Here is a 20,831-nt window from a genome sequence, read left to right on the forward strand (position 1 = left end):
TTTGAGTGACTTTGAACGTGGCATGGTTGTTGGTGCCAGAAGGGCTGGTCTGAGTACTTCAGAAACTGCTGATCTACTGGGATTTTCACGCACAACCATCTCTAGGGTTTACAGAGAATGGTCCGAAAAAGAAAAAATATCCAGTGAGCGGCAGTTCTGTGGGCGGAAATGCCTTGTTGATGCCAGAGGTCAGAGGAGAATGGCCAGACTGGTTCGAGCTGATAGAAAGGCAGCAGTGACTCAAATAACCACCCGTTACAACCAAGGTAGGTAGAAGAGCATCTCTGAACGCACAGTACGTCGAACTTTGAGGCAGATGGGCTACAGCAGCAGAAGACCATGCCGGGTGCCACTCCTTTCAGCTAAGAACAGGAGACTGAGGCTACAATTTGCACAAGCTCATCGAAATTGGACAATAGAAGATTGGAAAAACGTTGCCTAGTCTGATGAGTCTCGATTTCTGCTGCGACATTCGGATGGTAGGGTCAGAATTTGGCGTCAACAACATGAAACCATGGATCCATCCTGCCTTGTATCAACGGTTCAGGCTGGTGGTGGTGGTGTAATGGTGTGGGGAATATTTTATTGGCACACTTTGGGCTCCTTGGTACCAAATGAGCATCATTGGAATGCCACAGCCTATCCGGGGTATTGTTGCTGACCATGTCCATCCCTTTATGACCACAATGTACCCAACTTCTGATGGCTACTTTCAGCAGGATAATGCGCCATGTCATAAAGCTGGAATCATCTCAGACTGGTTTCTTGAACATGACAATGAGTTCACTGTACTCAAATGGCCTCCACAGTCACCAGATCTCAATCCAATAGAGCATCTTTGGGATGTGGTGGAACGGGAGATTCGCATCATGGATGTGCAGCCGATAAATCTGCACCAACTGTGTGATGCCATCATGTAAATATGGACCAAACTCTCTGAAGAATGCTTCCAGCACCTTGTTAAATCTATGCCACGAAGAATTGAGGCAGTTCTGAAGGCAAAAGGGGGTCCAACCCGTTACTACCATGGTGTACCTAATAAAGTGGCCGGTGAGTGTATTTTGATAATGGGTTTTAGCACTTCAAGTGTATAATTATAATAAGTTTTAAACATGTTACTGTCCCACCGAATTATTTTTAAACAAGAATAAAGTAGAAAAATGCTTGTCTTTATTATATGCTTCATTGAGTGAGTCTCCTCAAATGCACTCAAGCTGCTCACCTACGCACAACGAGTTGCCACTGCAACTGTTTAACAAGTTAAACGATGATTGACACATGCGGTGCTTTGAAGTTTCGCTGTTTTTTGGGGGAGGTTTTAATTGAAAAAAAATCTGCGATGGACTGAGGGCGCAAGTTTGAAGTGCGAAGTAGTGAGGGTTCACTGTATTCAACGGTAGAGAAATTATATTCACAAAAGTGGCTGCCCGAAAATGGGGCAGCTATTTTATCAATGTAATGTTTTAGCCACTCATATGTGAGTACGTATCCCAAATTACCTGCTTTCCTCGTTACATCATTAATACTAGGGGGTGTGACAAAATATTGAAATGGTGATATATCGTGATACTTTATGCTAAATCTGAATAAATATATTGAATACACACACACACACAAAAACTACTACTTCGCGGTTTTTCACTTATTGCGGCAGGTTCTGGTCCGTATTAACCACGAAAGACGAGAGATCACTATATTAAATCTACTGTTAGACATGAGAAAAATGTAATCCTGTATTTTTGTTGGGCGGGTGGACATGATAAAATATCATATGACAACTACACGAGAGAGAGAGTGCGAAAGAGACCGACAGACAGAAAGCAAGCCCAAAATGACTAAGGAGTGACTACATTTTTCCTTACCAGACCACAGGACGTGTCTCCAACAAAGAATTTATTCATCCCAGTGTGCATTATCAAATTGTAAAGTCTTTTTGATATTTCTTATGAAGTAATGGCTTCTGTCTGGCCTTTAAATCCATTGTCAGTAGAGTTCTCCTTCTACAATGTGAATAATGATACCCTTTTACCAGCTTCAGCCAGCATCTTCATGAGGTCATTTTCTTTTCCTCTTAAGTTGATGTGCATATTTTGGACCAAAGAGCGCTCATCTCTTCAAAAAAGGAACCAGTCTTCTGAGCCGTATCATGGCTGGAGATTCTACTGCATTTACGCTTGTTTGTAATTGTTGAACAGATCCATGTCAAAAGTTATTACTTTTACTGAAGAGGAAAATGTTGCATTTCAATGTTTCTAGCAGTTATTTTAGCAGCATGACCACACAAAGGAACAAAACATTACCCTGACTCTCTGCCGATACTTGGTGCAGTGAAGTAAAAACAAACTGCATTTTGAACTTAGAGTAGCACTCAGTTAAGTGTTGACCGTTGCAAGGGCAGAATCAACAATTAAAACGTATGCTCATCCACAGCTTATGAAGGTAATCAAGTGAAGCAATGGAGTGGTGATATATAGAAGGATCTTATCAACTAAAGAGAGCACAAATAACGTTTGTACTCACAGGTTCTTGGCTTTGAATTCATCTGCAAACTCCCTGACGCTGCGGAAAGAGGCCAAGTCACACATCATGGCTTCAACTCGGGCTTTGTGCTGTGGAAATGACACAAAAAAAATTAAAAACAAAAGTCTGGTTATTGCTACGTTGCTCACTATGAATACTATTCAATAATACAAATTAGTCATGGTAACTGGTAAATGGTCATTCGATTTATTTCCTGTCGCATTCATATCAATTTACTTTTCACATTATAAAAAAAAAAAAAAAAAAAAGTAACTTAGAAAAACCAGTAAGTAGAGGTGGAAACTTGAAAACTGCTTTACAAATTGGCCTTAAAGTGAATGTATACTGCTGCTGCAGTTGTGTTTTTTATTCACACATTTTTTTTCCTGAATATTTTTCCTCCAAAAGGGAATGCTAATAATGTACACTGAATTAAAGATTAAAATCATGGGGGAAATGGAGTATCGCTTGCCGCTGCAGTCGCATCGCTCCCCATGTGTTAGCTTTCAACTCAACGGCGATGACTTTCGCATTTTGCCATTGCTCCTGTGTGTCGAGCCCTTAAATGGATTAGACATCTCATGCCGTCAATGGCACTAAATGAGTAAACGAATTAAACTCAAGGCATGACTGTTTTCAGTTATAATACATCATTACCAGTCCTCCTCATAAATGTTGCATTTGACCCAGTGTTGTTTTCGACAACGATGACGAAAATAATTCGTCAACAATAAGGGTGTAACCGTGTATGTATTCGTAATGAACCGTTTCGGTACTTGGTGCTCGGTTCGGAACGGAGGCGTACCGAACGAGTTTCTGACGTAATGTAACCCTTACTTTTCGAGGCTGTGAGTCGATCAGGTTACAGTTTCTTTGTGTAGATTATATTTACTTCGGTTTCTCTACTATAATGAGGACCAACACGGTAGGACGGTAAGAAACATCAACGGAGCAACAACGTGGCCGCCGCGAGAACGCAGTGAAACCCAGCCGTTAAAGTCAGTCAGCCAATGCACACCAGCCGCAGTGCGGCCACGTGTTAGACGCGTCCCAGAAGCGGCTCAACGCGATGCACACGAAAAGAACGGCAGAGTTTATTATTTGACACGAGACGCGGCCCTCCTGCGTCAATACTACTAGCTAGCAAATCGGGCAGACCGGAAGTCACTCGTGTAAAAATACGGTGGATCCGGTCGATTTTCAAACTAATATGCAATCGTAACCCACTTTTTGAGTCCATCAAATCTCTTGAGTGGTAGATCGGGGCACAGTTGACTTGTCTTTGTGGATTTACAGTTGTCTTCTCTGCTACTGTAACCTGATCGACTCACAGCCTCGAAAAGTAAGGGTTGGACTACTGCAACGGTATATTTACAGGTCTTGATAAAAAATCAGTCAGGAAGCTGCAGCTAGTACAGAATGCTGCAGCCAGAGTCCTCACAAATACAAGGAAGCTGGACCACATTACACCGGTTTTGAAATCGCTACACTGGCTTCCAGTGAGTCAAAGGATAGACTATAAAATACTACTGCTCGTCTACAAAACACTTAACTCATTTGCTCCCGGAACCGTATAAATACGTTCTATTTCCAAATGCTTCAGTGTCCCGATTACGTATTTATACGTCTTTTGCGTTTTTTTGTACAAGAAGCATCTAGAGCTTTCGATCTATCGCCAAAACAAAAAACAAGCCTCAAAACCCATTTTAAAGCAATAAAACTGGCCACTGGAGGGCAGTAGCACATTCGTTAAGAGCCCACAACTCAATTCAAACAGTACAACTTTATTAAGGAAGCTAGCAGAGCCCCTCCGCAGCTTGCTGCTCACGTCCACCGCACGCTCGAGGGTCCTGCACGGAAACGCGCACAGCCAAACCAGTTCCCCCCCAGGAACATAGGTTCCCCTGGTGAACGAGACAGTGGTCACCACAAAAAAAGACTTTAAAAAAAATCCATCTTTACAAGACAGTCGGCAATGAGGGAAAAGTTTAACCGCTGTCACAGCCACCAAACGTCATCTCTCAGTTAGGTAAGTGTGAATAAATTGTTACTTTGCTATGAAAAGCTCTATTTGGCTGGTTTTTCATGTTATTTTGTAAAAGGAAAACATTATTCAGATGTTTGGGATGTCACTGAAGCAAAAAATAGCCGTGTTAAAGTCAAAATTATGTTTGAAATTTTTGCGTTTACAAAAAGCTCATTTTCTCAGTTTTTTCATCAGAAATTGGAAAAATGCTCAAACTAAGCTATTTTCTAATGCTGATTTCTAAAGAATGAAATAAGGTATGAACTTACTTTTTTTTCTGCTGAAAGAAGAGAGTCTAATCTTTCTTTTGGTGGGTTCCATGTTTATATAGCAATAGAACAGAATTTTTTGTGGGCCGTGCAAAATCAGTCAAAATCCAGTAAAATGGCTGGGAGCGAAGGGCCTTGCTCCGGTGAAAATGGCTGGGAGTGAATGAGTTAATGGCCTTGGACCAAAATACATGCTTGACTTGTTAGATTCCTATGAGACATCTAGACCCCTAAGGTCGTCTGGAACGGGTCTTCTGCATGTTCCAAGAACAAGAACCAAGCAAGGTGAGGCAGCATTTAGTTATTATGCTCCTCACCTCTGGAACAAGTTACCCGAACGTCTGAAGTATGCTCAAACTGTTAGCTCCTTTAAATCAGGGCTAAAAACGCTTTTGTTTGGCACTGCATATCCATAACTGTCTATATATTTCAACCTACCTGTCTTCTATTCCTCTTGTGCTTATCTCCATTGCTGATTTCAATGATTATTAGTAGTAGTAGTTTTTGCTTTATTTTTTATTTCTGTTTTATTTTTATTTATTTATTTTTATTCTGTGATTAAATGCGATCATTTGTCTTGGTTTTTACGTTGTGTCGATTTAAATGTGATTTTTATGGTCTTCATGTGATGTAAAGCACTTTGAATTGCCTTGTGTTGAATTGGGCTATATAAATAAATTTGCCTTGCCTTGCCTTGCCTTGCCTATAACAATAACCAACACGGCCCCATGTTCAATACAAAATCCTCCTACCACAACAAAAGAAGTAGGAACTAATATTCACATTGGAACTAAAGTTATATAACATAAAATCTACAATATAAATGAATACTACACCACATTTGTAAAATGCAAACACATAATAAAATAAATAATAGCCCATTTAAATAAAATAAATTGAAATGAGCTAAAACACCTGTAATTAAATAATAAGAATAATACACAGATCCTGCTTTACACATTTAAATTTATGAATTTCTGTGTGGCGCTTTAACTTGAGAAAATCCACCAATAAAGCTTTTGAAAACCGTTCATAAGAAAAAAAAAATCATTGAGGCATTTCATTTGTAAAATACATGTTAAAATATTTGTCATTGGGATTGCTTTTCTCTTTAGCACAGGACGTCTTTTTTCTTCTTTCTTTCAGAAAGAAAATTGACCAATACGCGGGGTATGAAAGGCAAATTGTTGTTTGATTATTATCTTTAAATACCCGCTACTTTTTGAGCAGAATTCAAGCTTTGTATAGGCTACTGTTCCGATTGTTGAAAGCACAAAAGTGTGTAATAAACTACTAGCACATTTATAGTATATTTTGCATTTTGTTTTCTTACTGTACCGAAAATGAACTGAACCGTGACCTCAAAACCGAGGTACGTACCCAACCGGGATTTTTGTGTACCGTTACACCCCTAGTCAACAAATAATTTTTTTTCATCACGATGACATCTGACGAGACGAAAACAAGATGAAAATTCGCCACAGTTTCCGTCATAAATTCACAATGTGCTATGTTGTGTTTGGCAGCCTTTTTAATTTTCGTCTTAGTGTTTTGGACGATAATACTTATTGTCATAGTCATATTTTAGTCATCTCTGAACGTGTCTTCGTCTAGTTTTTGTTGACGAAAACTGAAGACTAATTTCGTCTAGTTTTTGTCGACATTTACTAAAAAAAAATTTCTCTGCAAAATTAAAAAAAATAATAATAATAATGAAAATAATACTCAAAAAAATAGAGGTTTCCAACTATTTCGAAGGAACATTGATAGACACAAGCACATATTGTAGCGTCTATCTACAAGAGCAGCGCCAACATGGTGAAATACACACTAAGCAGGTCAACAGTACTTTGTTTTCAAATAATTATATCCACCTGGATGCCATGAACTGTAGGTAAAAAAAAGTTGCCCGAGAGTTTAAGAGGAAGCTCACCGTTATGCTAACGCGAAAGCTATGCTAACGCTACGAGTTACATTTAGTGTGTGACGATCACTCAGCACAACCTTTTAAAGGCTAAAGCAACATTACATATTCTCTCTGGCCAGGAAAACAAATCTTACCGTGTGTGCAAGCAGGTGTGGAGACCGGAAACAACACACTGGTGAGTCGGGGGGGGGGGGGGGGGGGGGGCACTGCTACGATGCAGGCTAACTACACGTAAAATGTCACACATTGTGAACATTTGACGGAAATAATGTCGCATTGTCATCCGTTCTTGTCTCATCAGACGAAAACTGGCATTCGTCTCGTAATGTCTTAGTCTCCCAAAACACGTTTATAGCTGATTAATCGTCTCGTCATGAAAAAAGGGTTTCGTTGACAAAATATTTTCGTTGTCGACATTGTTGACGAAAACAATGTGTGACATTTTCTTATCGTATGTGATATTTTCTTATTGTATCTGTAGTTAGCACGCAATTTATCTGTTTGGTAGTGTCACTCATGTGACGTGCTGCTCCTCCCTATGAGCCCCCCCCCCCCCCCCCCCCACACACACACACACAGGCTTAAGTGTGTGCGCATTCAAGGCTCCTTTTGTCAAACGTGTCAGGTGCTGCTTGGTAAGTTTTGTTTTCTTATTTTGGCAATGCCATGTTACTTTAGCCTTTATAGGTCTGTGCTGAGTCATCATCACACAGTAAAGTAACTTGTAGCGCTAGCATAGCGTTCGCGTTAGCATTAGCATTTAGCGCGGTGACTCTGCAAGTCTTCTTAAACTCTTGGAAAACTTTTTACATACAGTTCGTGGCGTCCAGATGAGTTTAATTAATTGCAAATAATGTGTGTTTTTTCTGCTGAGTGTGTACCGTATTGGCCCGAATATAAGACGGGGTGTTTTTTGCATTGAAATAAGACTGAAAAATGAGGGTCGTCTTATATTCGCGGTCTAGACATTGTACCCATTCACGATGCTACATGGCGCCAGATATCATTAGAGTAATGTTCTGTCATGACAGATCTCAGCTACTCTCAAGTTTAACCAGTTTGCATTATTTTATTGCAATGTTTTTCCTTATTCAGATTTGTTTCAAGATTACAGTTAGACTTCACTTTGATGGTTAATGCAGTTATTGGATTTTTGTTGTTTTATCACAATAGATTGGTTTGTTTACATTTCAAAACCAGAAGCCAATCATTTACGAATGTGATTGCACTTTAGTTTACATATTTAAATGTTCAGATATTGAGATTTGAATGAGGCAAAATAGCATGCTTTTTCCCTCAAATATGTTGTTATAATCATTTGTTTCAGATATACTGTAATTATTTTCTGTAGAAAAATTAATTTGGTGTTCAACAAGTCTTTTTTCAAACTTAAGTCTTGAAAAAGAGGGGGTCATCTTATAATCAGGGCTGTCTTATATTCGGGCCAGTACGGTATTATCATCATGAAGATGTTGATGTCTTTGTAGACAATTACATGCTTTTCTGTCCATGTTTATTTGAAATTGTTGTAAACCTTTTATTTATTTATTCATGGACTCAAACTTTTGAGAATTATCGACTAAACTAGACGAGTTTTTGTTGACTAATACTATACGAAGACAAACACATTTTGAAATAACTAGAATATGACTAAGACTGAATGGTATTTTTGTCCAAAACACTAAGACGAAAATAAAAAGGGCTGCTAAAAACAACACTGATTTGATCCTATCATGTCCAATAGACACCCCAAGATAAACTCCCAGCTGGCCTCTGGATTTAGTATCTGATGGGAGAAAATATTATGTGATGGCTTAACATTAGCACATTATGCCTTTATGATGTATGATTGCCTCTGTGACCTAGATTGTAACAACTTGTTATTGTTTTTCACCTTGGGTTCCATAGTTAGGAGGGAAACTCACGAGATAACTTGTTTTGCACCATAGAACGCGCTTGAGTTCCATAGTTAGGATGGAATCTCACGAGATAACTTAAATAAACATTCTACTTTAACCGCTGGGAGCCTCAACTGGGGGGGAATCTCATACCCTTGGGAGGGGGGGGCTCACGAGTTCGGGTGGTGCGTTTTCGTGGGGGCGAGGAGTGGCCACCCGCGTCCCTGCGTCAGACGTGCCTATATACCCTACCCACCGACGTCACAAAACCACGTGCTCGCTGTGTGGTTCCGCCCACTTGTCCGTCATTTTGTCTCTGTATTAGCATTGTTTTCAATTGATCGAGGAATTTAAAATGCATTTCATGGAAGACCCGGTGCTTTCTGATGCCGTAAACTCACTGGATGTGTTGCATAAAAGGCGTTATGTGGAAAAGCTTCGTTCTATACAGTCGCCAGATCCATATTTGATGCCCAAATCGATGTTTTTCGACCCACTGTCTTCGCCCTGTCTGCCTGACATCTGCTACGCTGATATTTACAATTATCTTGTCCACACAAAATCAGCCTATTCTCACGAAAATTTGAAAAACTTCAAGAGCTTGGAGGCTTATAAATACTTCGTTGCTGGTTGGGTGAAACAGGTCCTCGTCCACGAAAATTCGGCAGGAATCTATCTTGTGCTTGGAAAGGTGAGTTACGAAATTTTCAATTCAAAATCTTTTGTTATTGCTAACATCCACTGTCAAGTCTAATGTATTTCATGTCGTTTGTCAATGGAGTTAAGGCTTTTAATGTTTATATGGTTTAGCGATAGCACTCTCACTACATACATACGTGTATGTTGTCGGCGATTAGCCTAGCAATGATCTTAATTGTGGTTATTTGTCAGCCCCGTAGATGAGGCCAGTTTCTTTCACTTGGTACCAGCTAAATATTATTCAAAAAATAATGATGGTGGAAGAAAGGGAAGTCACAAACATCTTGAATTTGAAACTATGTCGTACTACGTCGTATGTTGTCTGTGATTAGCCTCGCAATGATCTTAATTGTGGTTATTTGTCAGCCCCGTAGACGAGGCCAGTTTCTTTCACCTGGTACCAGCTAAATATTATTCAAAAAATAACGATGGTGGAAGAAAGGGAAGTCACAAACATCTTAAATTTGAAACTATGTCGTACTACGTCGTATGTTGTCGGCGATTAGCCTCGCAATGATCTTAATTGTGGTTATTTGTCAGCCCAAAACCCTCTAAGTATATCTTAAATGCATCTTACCGGATATAAAATGACTACTACATAGTCTGTGGTGATTTTTTGGTGCCCAGTTTTCACGTCGAATTGCAGCAGTCCATTTCGCTCTCCTCTTTGGATCCCTCGGAATACGGTAAAACTTCAAGTCTCTCCTTCCATCTTCTCTGTTAGTGCAACCAACAGCCACACACACCTTCACCATTTTGATTTTTATGTTAAGGAGCAGAAAAACACGCCGTAAATAGGAGAAATGTATGTAGCCGTAACAGGTTAACACTATGTTTTGACGGACAAGTGGGCGGTACCATTCAGGAGAGCGGAGTTGTGACGTCACGTGGGTAGGGTCTATAAGAGTCGGGAGATTCCTCCCACCCCCCCCCCGAAGTCTGCAAGAGGATTACGTACGGGTAGCTTGGCTTTGTTCCTTTGCCGCTTTGCCGGAGCGTTGGCTCCCCGCTCATTTGTCAACGGTAAGGATTTTCATTGTTAAGGAACAGTTTGTTGTGCTGTAACGGTAACGCGGGGATTCTGGGATTGACAAACTAGATCTAAAGTCATCGTTACCAGTTGTTCTTGTTTTGATGTGTGTTTGCGTGCTCTTGTGGGATTGTGATCAATAAATCTCATTTATCCTGCATTTTCTAATCAATAAACATCGTATATTTCGCAAAAGTGTGCCTGTTGCTGACTCACTGCGAACCCGGAAATTTCGGAAAACAGTATCACTAGGAATCCTGGATGCTGTTGTCACTTCCATCAACGCGTATGGGTGTCAGCTCACATTACACCCCCGTGGCCCGTGCGTATCTTCCGGGAGCGTCTCCCTTGGATCGGCAAAGCGTACATGACACTCGCAGCAAGGACGCGCCGTGGAGCGGTGAGAGCAAGCCGTGGTGAAGGGTTAAAAAGAGCAAACTGATGGAAATGTGTTTCTTCAGGCATTTTACAGGCAACTTAACCACCCTGGGATGTATTTATACATGCGCACATTCGTGCGCGCACACACAACAAACTCAATGTTGTGACTCAAGGGTAAAAACGCGCAATCACACCATTATCTATGCCTGAATTATTCTCTTGCTGCTACACTATACCATTACATGGATGATATTACAAAGCATTAAAGTGCTGATTGTGGCCATTATAGATGGGATTATAAGGGCGCCCGCTTATATGATGTGCACACAGCAGTAATCACAGGTGAGGGGAGACAACTGTTTCACACTCGGAGACACTTCCGTAGAGTTAAGAAGAGAAAAATAGTCGGCTAAGTACGCTTGGAGTGCTTCAATTGTGCATGAGAGAGAGATTGGGTGAGGAAAAAGACGGATTCAGGTTCAAAGAAGGTCAGAGCAGGCAGCGGTGGGATCATTAGGAGGTCAGCGTGAGAGGAAGGGTGACCAGCAGAGAAGATGAGTGCAGGTGTCAGCTTGACATACTCGTATGGAGAAGACGCAGGGAAAGAGATTGAGAGATTGCAGATCGGAGGGGGGTTTGAAGTGGGGCCTGTTGGAGCAAATCCAGCAGGGAGAAGGTGAGCAACCTGCCCCCCTTCCTGTAGATTGAAGTCTTGCGAAGAAAATAAAGTTTATTGCCTGGAAAGAAGGGGGAAGGGAGGGCATGTAAAAAGCATTAAAGCCATGGAGGTGAACAATTAGACAGATGGCCAGGTTTTGGAAGGAGGGGGAAAAGGATAGAAAAGAAGCAGGAGAATGCAATCTTTTTTTATGAGGAGCCTGACAACTTCTGGCCTCTTGAAGGGTGAAGGGACAGTGAGAGGTAGTGGTTGACTTCAGTTAAGCGCTGAGTGTGCAGGAGGAGCGAGACTGATTGACTTACGTAAGCGCGGTACACACTAGAGAAGTTCCGAAAAATTGATTATTACATGCATCGCGATTCGACACCTGACGATTCGATTACGATTCATAAAGGTTAAAAAACAACGATTTTCACTCATAACTTTATGACAGCCGCTCGTTGCCGAACGAAATTCAAGACACGTCTGCCGCCCGGACACGGTTAACGGACACACGCAGGGTCTTCATTCCACTCAGTGTTTTGAGGAAGAAGAGTGATGAGTACCCTCCCAAGAACACCATCCTTACTGTGAAGCATGGGGGTGGTAGCATCATGCTTTAGGGTGTTTTTCTGCATTTGGGACTAGACAACTGCACTGCATTAAGGAAAGGATGACCAGGGCCATGTGTTGTGAGATTTGGGGGAATAACCTCCTACCCTTAGTTAGAGAATTGAAAATGGGTCGTGACTGGGTTTTTGTGAAAGAATATATTTTATTCATGCTTATAAAACACATAACTGGTGTGATACTATATCCATTGGTTCGACTATTCATCCAGGTTTGTGTGTTGTATTTCTTTGAACTTCCAAAATGACGCCAGTTGACTGCCTTATCAAGTTTTGACTCCCTTTCGTCCCAGCTACAGCTAAGTTTCCAAGGTCGTACCTTACGATGTTTTCTGAGGAAAATCCCCAGGTTGAGCTGTAATAAGTTTCACTTCTGTTTCACAGTAAGCATCCAGTTTTGAGAAACAACATCAAATAAGGCACTTCCTAAACTGTTGCTATTCTGAACCAACCAATCACTGCATGCCATGTACTCACTTTCTGCATTTACCATGTATTATCATGTGATTTTGGTAAATAAAAGGACGTGCACGACAGAAGAGAATCGGCGGTCGTCCCCGTACACGTTAAAAAATGGAACTCGAGTGGCTCTGATTCGGATGTGAGATTTCCTTTTCCTTGTTACTGTCTTTAGAATAGAATACTGGTTGTGTTTTATTTCCTTACAGTCTTCCAACTTGACAATGGCCTGAAGCAGACAGCCATAATTACCAAAGGTGTGGCTTCGTAAAAAGCATATCAAGGTTAGGCAGGGGCCTAGCCTGTCTCCAGACTTAAACCCAATAGAAAATCTTTGGAGGAAGCTCAAACTCCATATTTTTCAGAGACATCCCAGAAACCTGATTGATCTAGAGAAGATCTTTGTGGAGCAGTGGTGCAAAATCCCTGCTGCAGTGTGTGCAAAACTGGTGAAAAGTTACAGGAAACGTTTCACCTCTGTATCTGTAATCAAAGTCTACTGTACCAAATATTTACATTGATTTTCTCAGGTGTTCAAATACTTCTTTGCTTCTTTGCATACAAATAAATTGTTATAAAATCATTAACTGTGATTTCTGGATTTTTTTTCTTTAGATTGTCTCTCACAGTGGACAAGCACCTACCATGAAAATTTCAAAAACCCCCATAATTTCTAAGTGGGAGAACTTGCAAAATCGCAGGGTGTTCAAATACTTATCAATTTCATAAATTAACTCATTCGCTGCCATTGACAGCGATAGCCGTCCATTCCGACTGGGAGGCAGCGATCATTGGCTGGGAACGTGATTCAGGATTGCCGCAGTTGGTGGATGTGGGAGGGAGATTCGGGGTGTTCTCTCGTGAAGAGTGACACGGTGGTCACTGCTGAGTAGATAGATGGCGTAAGAATGAAGGGGGAGGATGGAGAGTGGTGCAAAAACTAATACAATTATAACTGGGGCTATCCAATCCAATAAAATGAAGAGGTATTAGAGCAAGGGGAGACCCGTCCTGTTCAATAAGACACTGGAGCACTCTAGTAACTCTTAGAAAACACGCGCGCACACTTAGTTGACCTCTTAAATAGCACGGCAGCCAACCCTAATGGACGCAAGCAAGTGGAACCGCCAAATAATACACTGCCTTAATGCACTCGGCTCAATCTCATCGTCTAATCCTCCTCGGCCACTCCCCCGCATACTTTAACCCCTGTTTCCATCTTGCGTCACCTCTTGGCTACCTTTAGAGATCACCTATAGAGGGGCAACACTTAAGAAATCAAGCGCAGCCCTCCCTTGGTCTGAAGCTCAATCAAGATCTCCAGAATTTGATGCTTTATCGGGCAGTCACTTAATCTATTGACTGCCATTGACAGAGCTAGACGTCCAATCCATGGATTGGAGGTTTAGCGACGTCAATAGCACTGAAAAATGAGCATTCACAGCCAGTCCACCTAGTTTAAAACAATTACTATAAATGACATTCATATAAAAGACAGCTGATCTAATTTGCGACTAAAAAAAGTCTTGTTTCAGTCGAAAATCTTTGGTCAAAGATTTTTTTCAATACCAATAAGAATGCATATTACCGTACAGAGGTGATAAGACAGCAAGGGAAGTACAACTTCCCCCAAAATGTCCCCAAAAAAATAAATGATCAAATGTATACTGTTGTGTGTACATGTCACGGGCACTCTGGTGAGATCCTGATGTCGCACCCCCGTACCGGTGCCCTATTTTCGGCTTAGACTCAAGTAGAGTCCGATGGCTGGATGGAGCCCTGGTGGCCATTATTCTTGCTTCATGCTTTAATGCCATTGGCATAGTCACCTGCCACTCAAACCTGCCGGAAGTAGCGTTGAAGTTGCATCTTTGTGTCAAAATGATTCAATTGAAAAAAGGTGCCTTCAAAACTTTTTCTACTTCGAAAAAAAAAGTGCGTCCAAAATTTTTCCACTTTAAAAAAAAAAAAGAATTTTAAATCTTTTTGCTTTTAAAAATAGTGACACTTCAATAAAATATAAATAAATATTTCAACTAAAAATATATTTTCAAAAGAAAAATTATTTTTGCAAGTCATTTTAGTTTTTTTGATTGACGCAACTTTTATTTGGATTGAATGATTTACACACAAATGTCCTACCCATAATATGGCTCAAACACAAAAAGGATTGCTTTGGATTTGAGTCTCAAATAATTTTTCACATTCAAATTTTTTTTTTCTACGATTGAATTTTTTTAATTTTTGATTGAAGTGATTTTTCTTTTGAATATACAGTATACATATATTTTTTTGTTTGAAGTAACTTATTTTTTGACTGAATAATAAAGACACAAATGTCCTAGCCAAAATGTGGTCCAAACGCAAAACCACATTACGTCAATCAAAAAAGTTGTTTCAATTAAAAAAAAAAAAACTTGACTTAAATCCCCCCAAAAAAAATTTCAATCAAAGAAAAATAGGTTCCAAATATATTTTTTTGAGTTTCAAATGTATTTGATTGAAGTGACTTTTTCTTTGATTGAAAATATTTTGATTAAAGCAATTTTTTTTATTGAAGCAACTTTTTTTTTGATTTAATAATAAAGACACAAATCTACCTCCATATCCAGTTGAGAGTACATTGTCCCACTACAGTGAAAACAGACAAGTCATTGACTAAAGGATGTGTTTATCCCACTCATCGGATGCTGTGCGTCTCTCTGGTTCTATGGGATGTGGGCGAGGCTCGGCAGGCCCGGACGCACTGCTTCACTGCTGGATGATCGGTCTGAGGCTGAATCCCTTTTTTGATTGACAGCGAAATGAGCGAATCAGTGATCTTATCGTATTAACATCCGCGGGAAGCAATTTTCAATTTTCATTCCATTGTTCTGAGTTAAACCAGAAACCAGAGCCTTCAGTATAAGTTGACGAGACGGCTCCGACAGACTTTGTGCCACGGCTTCCCGTAGGGGGCCGAGCCAGGGAGAGTGTTGTGGCAGCTCTCACTGCGATAAACCTGCGTTGCGTTCTAACATCGAATTTAGGTGGAAACAAGACGAAAGTTTTAGTGCATACAAGCAGGAAGGAGTGTCTCGAGAGGGAATTGGTCAAGGATTAAAGATAATCATGATATAAAATAGCAAAATGCGTGCACTTTAAAACGTTATGGAAAAAAGTAGCATAACTTTACCTTGAAATATTTACATAAAATGAATGATGACTGCCCGGTGTTTTGCATTTATCAAGAATCTAGACTATTTTACATTCATATCTATAGACATTTTGGGATTTACACAATTATTTACAAGGATTTTCAACTTAAAAAGCTCTTTGTTTTGTGACGGGCTCAGCTCAGCTCAGCCACGTTGGATTTTGTATCTATACACGATAGCGTAACTTGACATTCAAATAATCAGGTAATTTTCGCCCAACTGCCGTTTTTTGGCAAAAAAAAATTGTAATTTAGACATTTCTGGGTCCATACCAAAAAAAAAAAAAAAACAAATAAAAAATGGTTTTTGGGTGTTCTCGTTTATGTAAAATTTCAATCTAAAAATGACGAGGGCCAGATAACCGGCAAGAAGTGCTGAGGCTAGTAACATCAGAATTCAACCTAAATGAGTAATAAATAGAAAAATGCGAATTTTGCTCTTGTTGAGTAAGATTAAAATGATTATGCATGCTTTCATCACATATTATGTTCCTGATGTTAAAATTGAGTGATTTATTAGCTTTTGAAAACTTGCACTAAATATACATTTTAAATTGCTATTTTGGGCAAAAGGTTAAATGATATGTTAAATATTGCTACTGATCCTGAAAATATAGGTGATTATCTCTGCATCTGGTGATTTTTGTGGATCTAGCGTAAAATCTGAGAATTGTATAGGTATTTTAAGTTTTGTTATACTTACTTATAGATTATTTTAATAAGCAATGACTTTGAATTTTTTGATGCCGCTGCTCATGGACACTCATATATGCCTAAGGAAGGTGCCTGTTTTGGTTTTAGGTCGCTGGCAACTTAAGCTTTGAAAATATTTTAAAATTTAAAGTTTTTGATAATAGGCACCCTACTGAACGACCCTGCATCCCGTTTCCCGTCAACTGATAGTTAAGTCTATGCCGGAGACTTCCATAATAATCCTAGTGACACTTGCTTTGTTAAAACCTACAAACGAAAAATCAAGCCTATTTTTGGGTGTTTTTTTTCTATTGTAACAGCTTCTGTTTGGAGACTTGCCTTCTGGCACTCTAGTTTCTTTCCCTACCAAGCAGCGGGTGCCGCTGAGCCCCTCCACGGTCACAAAACACTTCCAGGCCAAAACACGTTGCGCTTCTCCTCACTGAAAGACCAGCCTCCGCCGCTGTTACCGAATTGTAAACTTTCAAACAATACACAGAGCAGAACCACATACATCAAGAAAATTTAAATTTTTTCAAAGTCGTCACCATTAAAATCATCAACATCACGCTACCCATCATAAAAATTGTCAACTACTAGTCATCTGCATTGCCCATAAAAAACACCACTCATTCATGGTATGGTCCACCGTAAAAAGTGCCGACCACTAGTCCACCATGCTGCTCGGAGTTCACCATTAAAACCATCAGGCACAAGTCCATCCGGTTTCCAACCACAAAAACTGCTGGCTAACCATATTGAATACCTCAAAAACTAAACCTTGGAGAAAAAGGATTTTGCCTCAAACTTAAGAAAATAACTTCACATGAAAGACTCACTTAAAATTGCCAGCTAAATGAAACTGCTTCTTCCCCCCCTTCCCATTTCCGAGCAGGTGCGGTGGTAAGGTGTTACAGCGACAGAGAAAGTGAACGACCGGGGAAGACAGCGTGTGAAAAGGGCACCTTATAAAAGCAATTAGAGAAACGACTTTGAGCCCCTCTCTTCCTGCTCCGTAGATTAGGGGGGAGGGAAAAAAAAGGGACTCTGAGGGAGTTACGGCGCCCGGATCTCTCCTGACCTTGTCCGCAACACGCCACGCTAAAGTGGTCATCAGCGCTTAAGACTGTGTTTTATCATGGATGTGTATTTTTAGCCAAAAAGAAGACGAGGGAAGGTGAGGGGAACCCATTTTTCATGCTGTCAAAATGATGACATTTTTTCATAAATATTGAGCCGACTCTTCTCCACCTGGTTCAGTCACACGTGCACTGATAGTCACAACTGACCTACAGTGGGACGAAGAAGTATGTGAATCTTTTGGAATTTCTGAAAGGGAACCTCGGACTTAAAGACATATAGGCTCTAAAAAGCCACAATTCTTCTCTTTTACTTAAAATATGTTATTAAAAAAACATGAAATATTGCCATTGATTTAAAAATCTAGAAGATTTAGTACATGTTTTGACCTATGGAGGGCACCATGCTTTATTCGCGCAATAAACGCAAAAAACGTTGTAGTTTGTCACCGTCAATGGACGAACACTACCGGTGTTCTGCAATTCCTTCCACGCGTCCAACACATGCGCACATTGGGTAAAAGCGGCGAGTACTTACTATTTGTGTTTTTATTGAGTCTTTTATTACCTTTTCATTGCCTCAAAATACGTTTTGCATAGAGATGTCCATCCCGATCGATCGGGTCCGATCACATCATTTTCAAAGTATCGGAATCGGCAAAAAAATATCGGCCATGCCTTATATTAATGTATATATATTTTAATTAAATCGTTTTCTATTTGTATTTAATGTTACAGACATAATGTGTTACACTCATTCAGAGTCTTTAGTTTAGGCTTAAAGAATGATTATCAAAAATATCCCCATTTCACTGGCAATAAATTAATTAAAAAATGTGTCATGCTATAATCTTTCTCATTATTAGTGTATTCATTATACGGCCCTCACACTCATTATCGTGCTCAATCTGTTTCAACGCCATTTTACCTATGTAGAGAGATACAAGGTAGCGCCAAAAGAGTAGAGTGACTTTTGGCGGCCTTTGAAACAGAATTTCAAATGGCTTAAACCTTGCAATCTCTCGCCCTACGATTATGGGAAGCAATGAGGGTAAGCAAGGTGGCAATTACCCTTTGTCTTAACACCCAAACTTATTCCCTAAAGCAGAGTAGATATATCCATTTGTAGCACGACCCACAGTCATGGTTTTATTTCCCAGTTCCCATCATGGTTTCACTTCCCATCAAGCATTGGGGCATGAAAGCTCAACAAACACACTAGATGGCCAAACACACTAGATGGCAGTATTTAGTCACAATATACAAATTCACAAGTGTTTCTATCCGTGGATCTCTCTCACAGAAAGAATGTTAATAATGTAAATGCCAACTTGAGGATTTATTGTCATAATAAACAAATACAGTACTTATGTATTGTATGTTGAATGTATATATTCGTCCGAGTTTTATTCATTTTTTTCTTAATGCATTGCCAAAATGTACATGATCGGGAAAAGTTATCGGGAATGATTGGAATTGAATCGGGAGCAAAAAAAAGCAATCGGATCGGGAAATATCGGGATCGGCAGATACTCAAACTAAAACGATCGGGATCGGATCGGGAGCAAAAAAACATGATCGGAACAACCGTAGTTTTGCATGTGTGTACTTTGAAGCATTGTGGTGGCTTTAAAAAGCAGATTGTTGACCACGTTAGTCACGTAGCGTATTTAAACCACTCTTATTTGATATTACTACGTATAAGTATTTTCTTAATGCGTCTTTAGTGTAATGTTGTGTCTGTATGCATCTAAACAAAACAAGGTGAAAGCGCATGGTAGTGCTTTGGGTGTAAAATTCGCCTCTTGTAGGACGTTTCGCTGGTGTAGCACATTTTTGTCTCGTCTTTTCTGTTCATTTTGCTTCTGCTGCTTGTTTTGTGAAATATCAACAGTGCTGTCATGCTCGTTAATGTTTCTCTAGGGTTCAAATTGAAAGTGTTGAACAGATGATGTCACCAACATCAACAACAATGAGGACCTACTAGTTAAACTAATTTTACAAATTGTATAAAAACGAAAACATCAAAAGGGGTTTTAATAGCAAATTATTTTAACTTATAATAATGTTTATCTTTTAAGAAATACAAGTCTTTCTATCCGTGGATCCCTTTAAATTTCTGCATAAATTGGTCATAATGTCATCTGATCAAAAATATAAACTGAATTTTTAAAAAGTTTGCATAAACTAATACCACAGAAAAAATGTTTTAATAATTTGTATTGAAAATAACATGGTAACCTTCAAAGGAAGGGGGAAAAAATGAATTGAATTCCTTGATTTTTTTAATTACTTGACCCTCTTTTTGCTGCGCTAACCTCACCCCAAAAAATTTGTGTATTTACGGAGCACTATAATCAAAAAGATTTTGGACAATTTCTCTTGTGAGGTAATCATGATTAAGTTGATGTCAGTTGTTTATATAAAATATAACGCTGGAAAGGATTACAAAAGTATCACTAAAGGTTAGGGCTAGGCAATTAGGCCTATAAATAAAATCTCTTTATTTTTCCATGAAAAAAAAAATGATTTATTAACCCCCCCAAAAACAAAAAAAGTGTAGGTTTTCTCCCCCTTCTTTCTTAATGCAACACTTGGTAACTTTTTAGTTTTGGTCAATTTTAGCGACGCCGGTGGACAAAAGCAGTACACCCGCAGGGTGTTGCAAAATCTTAAAAGTCGCCTACAGAATTATACGTTGCCTTGGAGTATCAAAGCAACATAAGTTGAAGAAGTCAAACACTGGGCCATGAATTGAAATTTTTGGGAAAATGTATGTCATTCGAGATTTCGAGGTTCTTAAAGCAACACTAGGTGGGGGCGCGTCAGCGAGTGAAAGACAGGCCAATCTTTATTCTGTATATCCTCGTAGACTCCTTTTTGCTCCTCGGACAAAACTTTTTGCTTCTGTTGCTCTGCCGTCTTTGCAGAATTCGCGAAAGTGTTAGCATCGAATTCCGTCTTTATAATGAATAGGGGGAAGGAGGAAGTGACGTATGCCGTAAAGCAATCATCATATTTGTAGTTTTTCTATTTTGTGTGGCAGGGCTCCTGACACCGTCCTTAAAGTGTATGTCAACACCTGGGGAAATGCTAATATTCCATCATTTATCCATAAACGAATGCCTTTTGGATTCATATCATGTCACTTCGTGTAATTACACACATCGCAACACCAAGAAAATGAGAGAAATTTGGGTCAATTTCAAGCTAAAAAGACCCGCCCCTGAGATCCCGGAAATCTGGCAGATTGTGGGCGTGACATCAAAACAAGGAAACAACCGGCTCGGTGCTTTAGTACTGAATGGCGGCGATGATGGCGGACAATTACGTTTGTAGTTGCAGCGACGAATCCGACGTAACGAGC

At 39.8% G+C, this 20,831-nt stretch overlaps 1 protein-coding gene across 4 annotated transcripts in view; it reads right to left on the reverse strand.

The window, feature by feature from the left end:
• wwox (WW domain containing oxidoreductase) overlaps nt 1-20,831 on the reverse strand; it is a 449,092-nt gene that overhangs the window by 319,212 nt on the left and 109,049 nt on the right. For all 4 annotated transcript variants that reach the window (XM_057836007.1, XM_057836005.1, XM_057836009.1 and 1 more), the window contains exon 6: nt 2,521-2,609. In XM_057836007.1, the coding sequence (XP_057691990.1) occupies nt 2,521-2,609 (89 nt within the window). The remainder of the gene's footprint in view (nt 1-2,520; nt 2,610-20,831) is intronic.

The sequence above is a fragment of the Corythoichthys intestinalis genome, chromosome 5 (assembly GCF_030265065.1).
Source record: "Corythoichthys intestinalis isolate RoL2023-P3 chromosome 5, ASM3026506v1, whole genome shotgun sequence".
NCBI lineage: Eukaryota > Metazoa > Chordata > Actinopteri > Syngnathiformes > Syngnathidae > Corythoichthys > Corythoichthys intestinalis.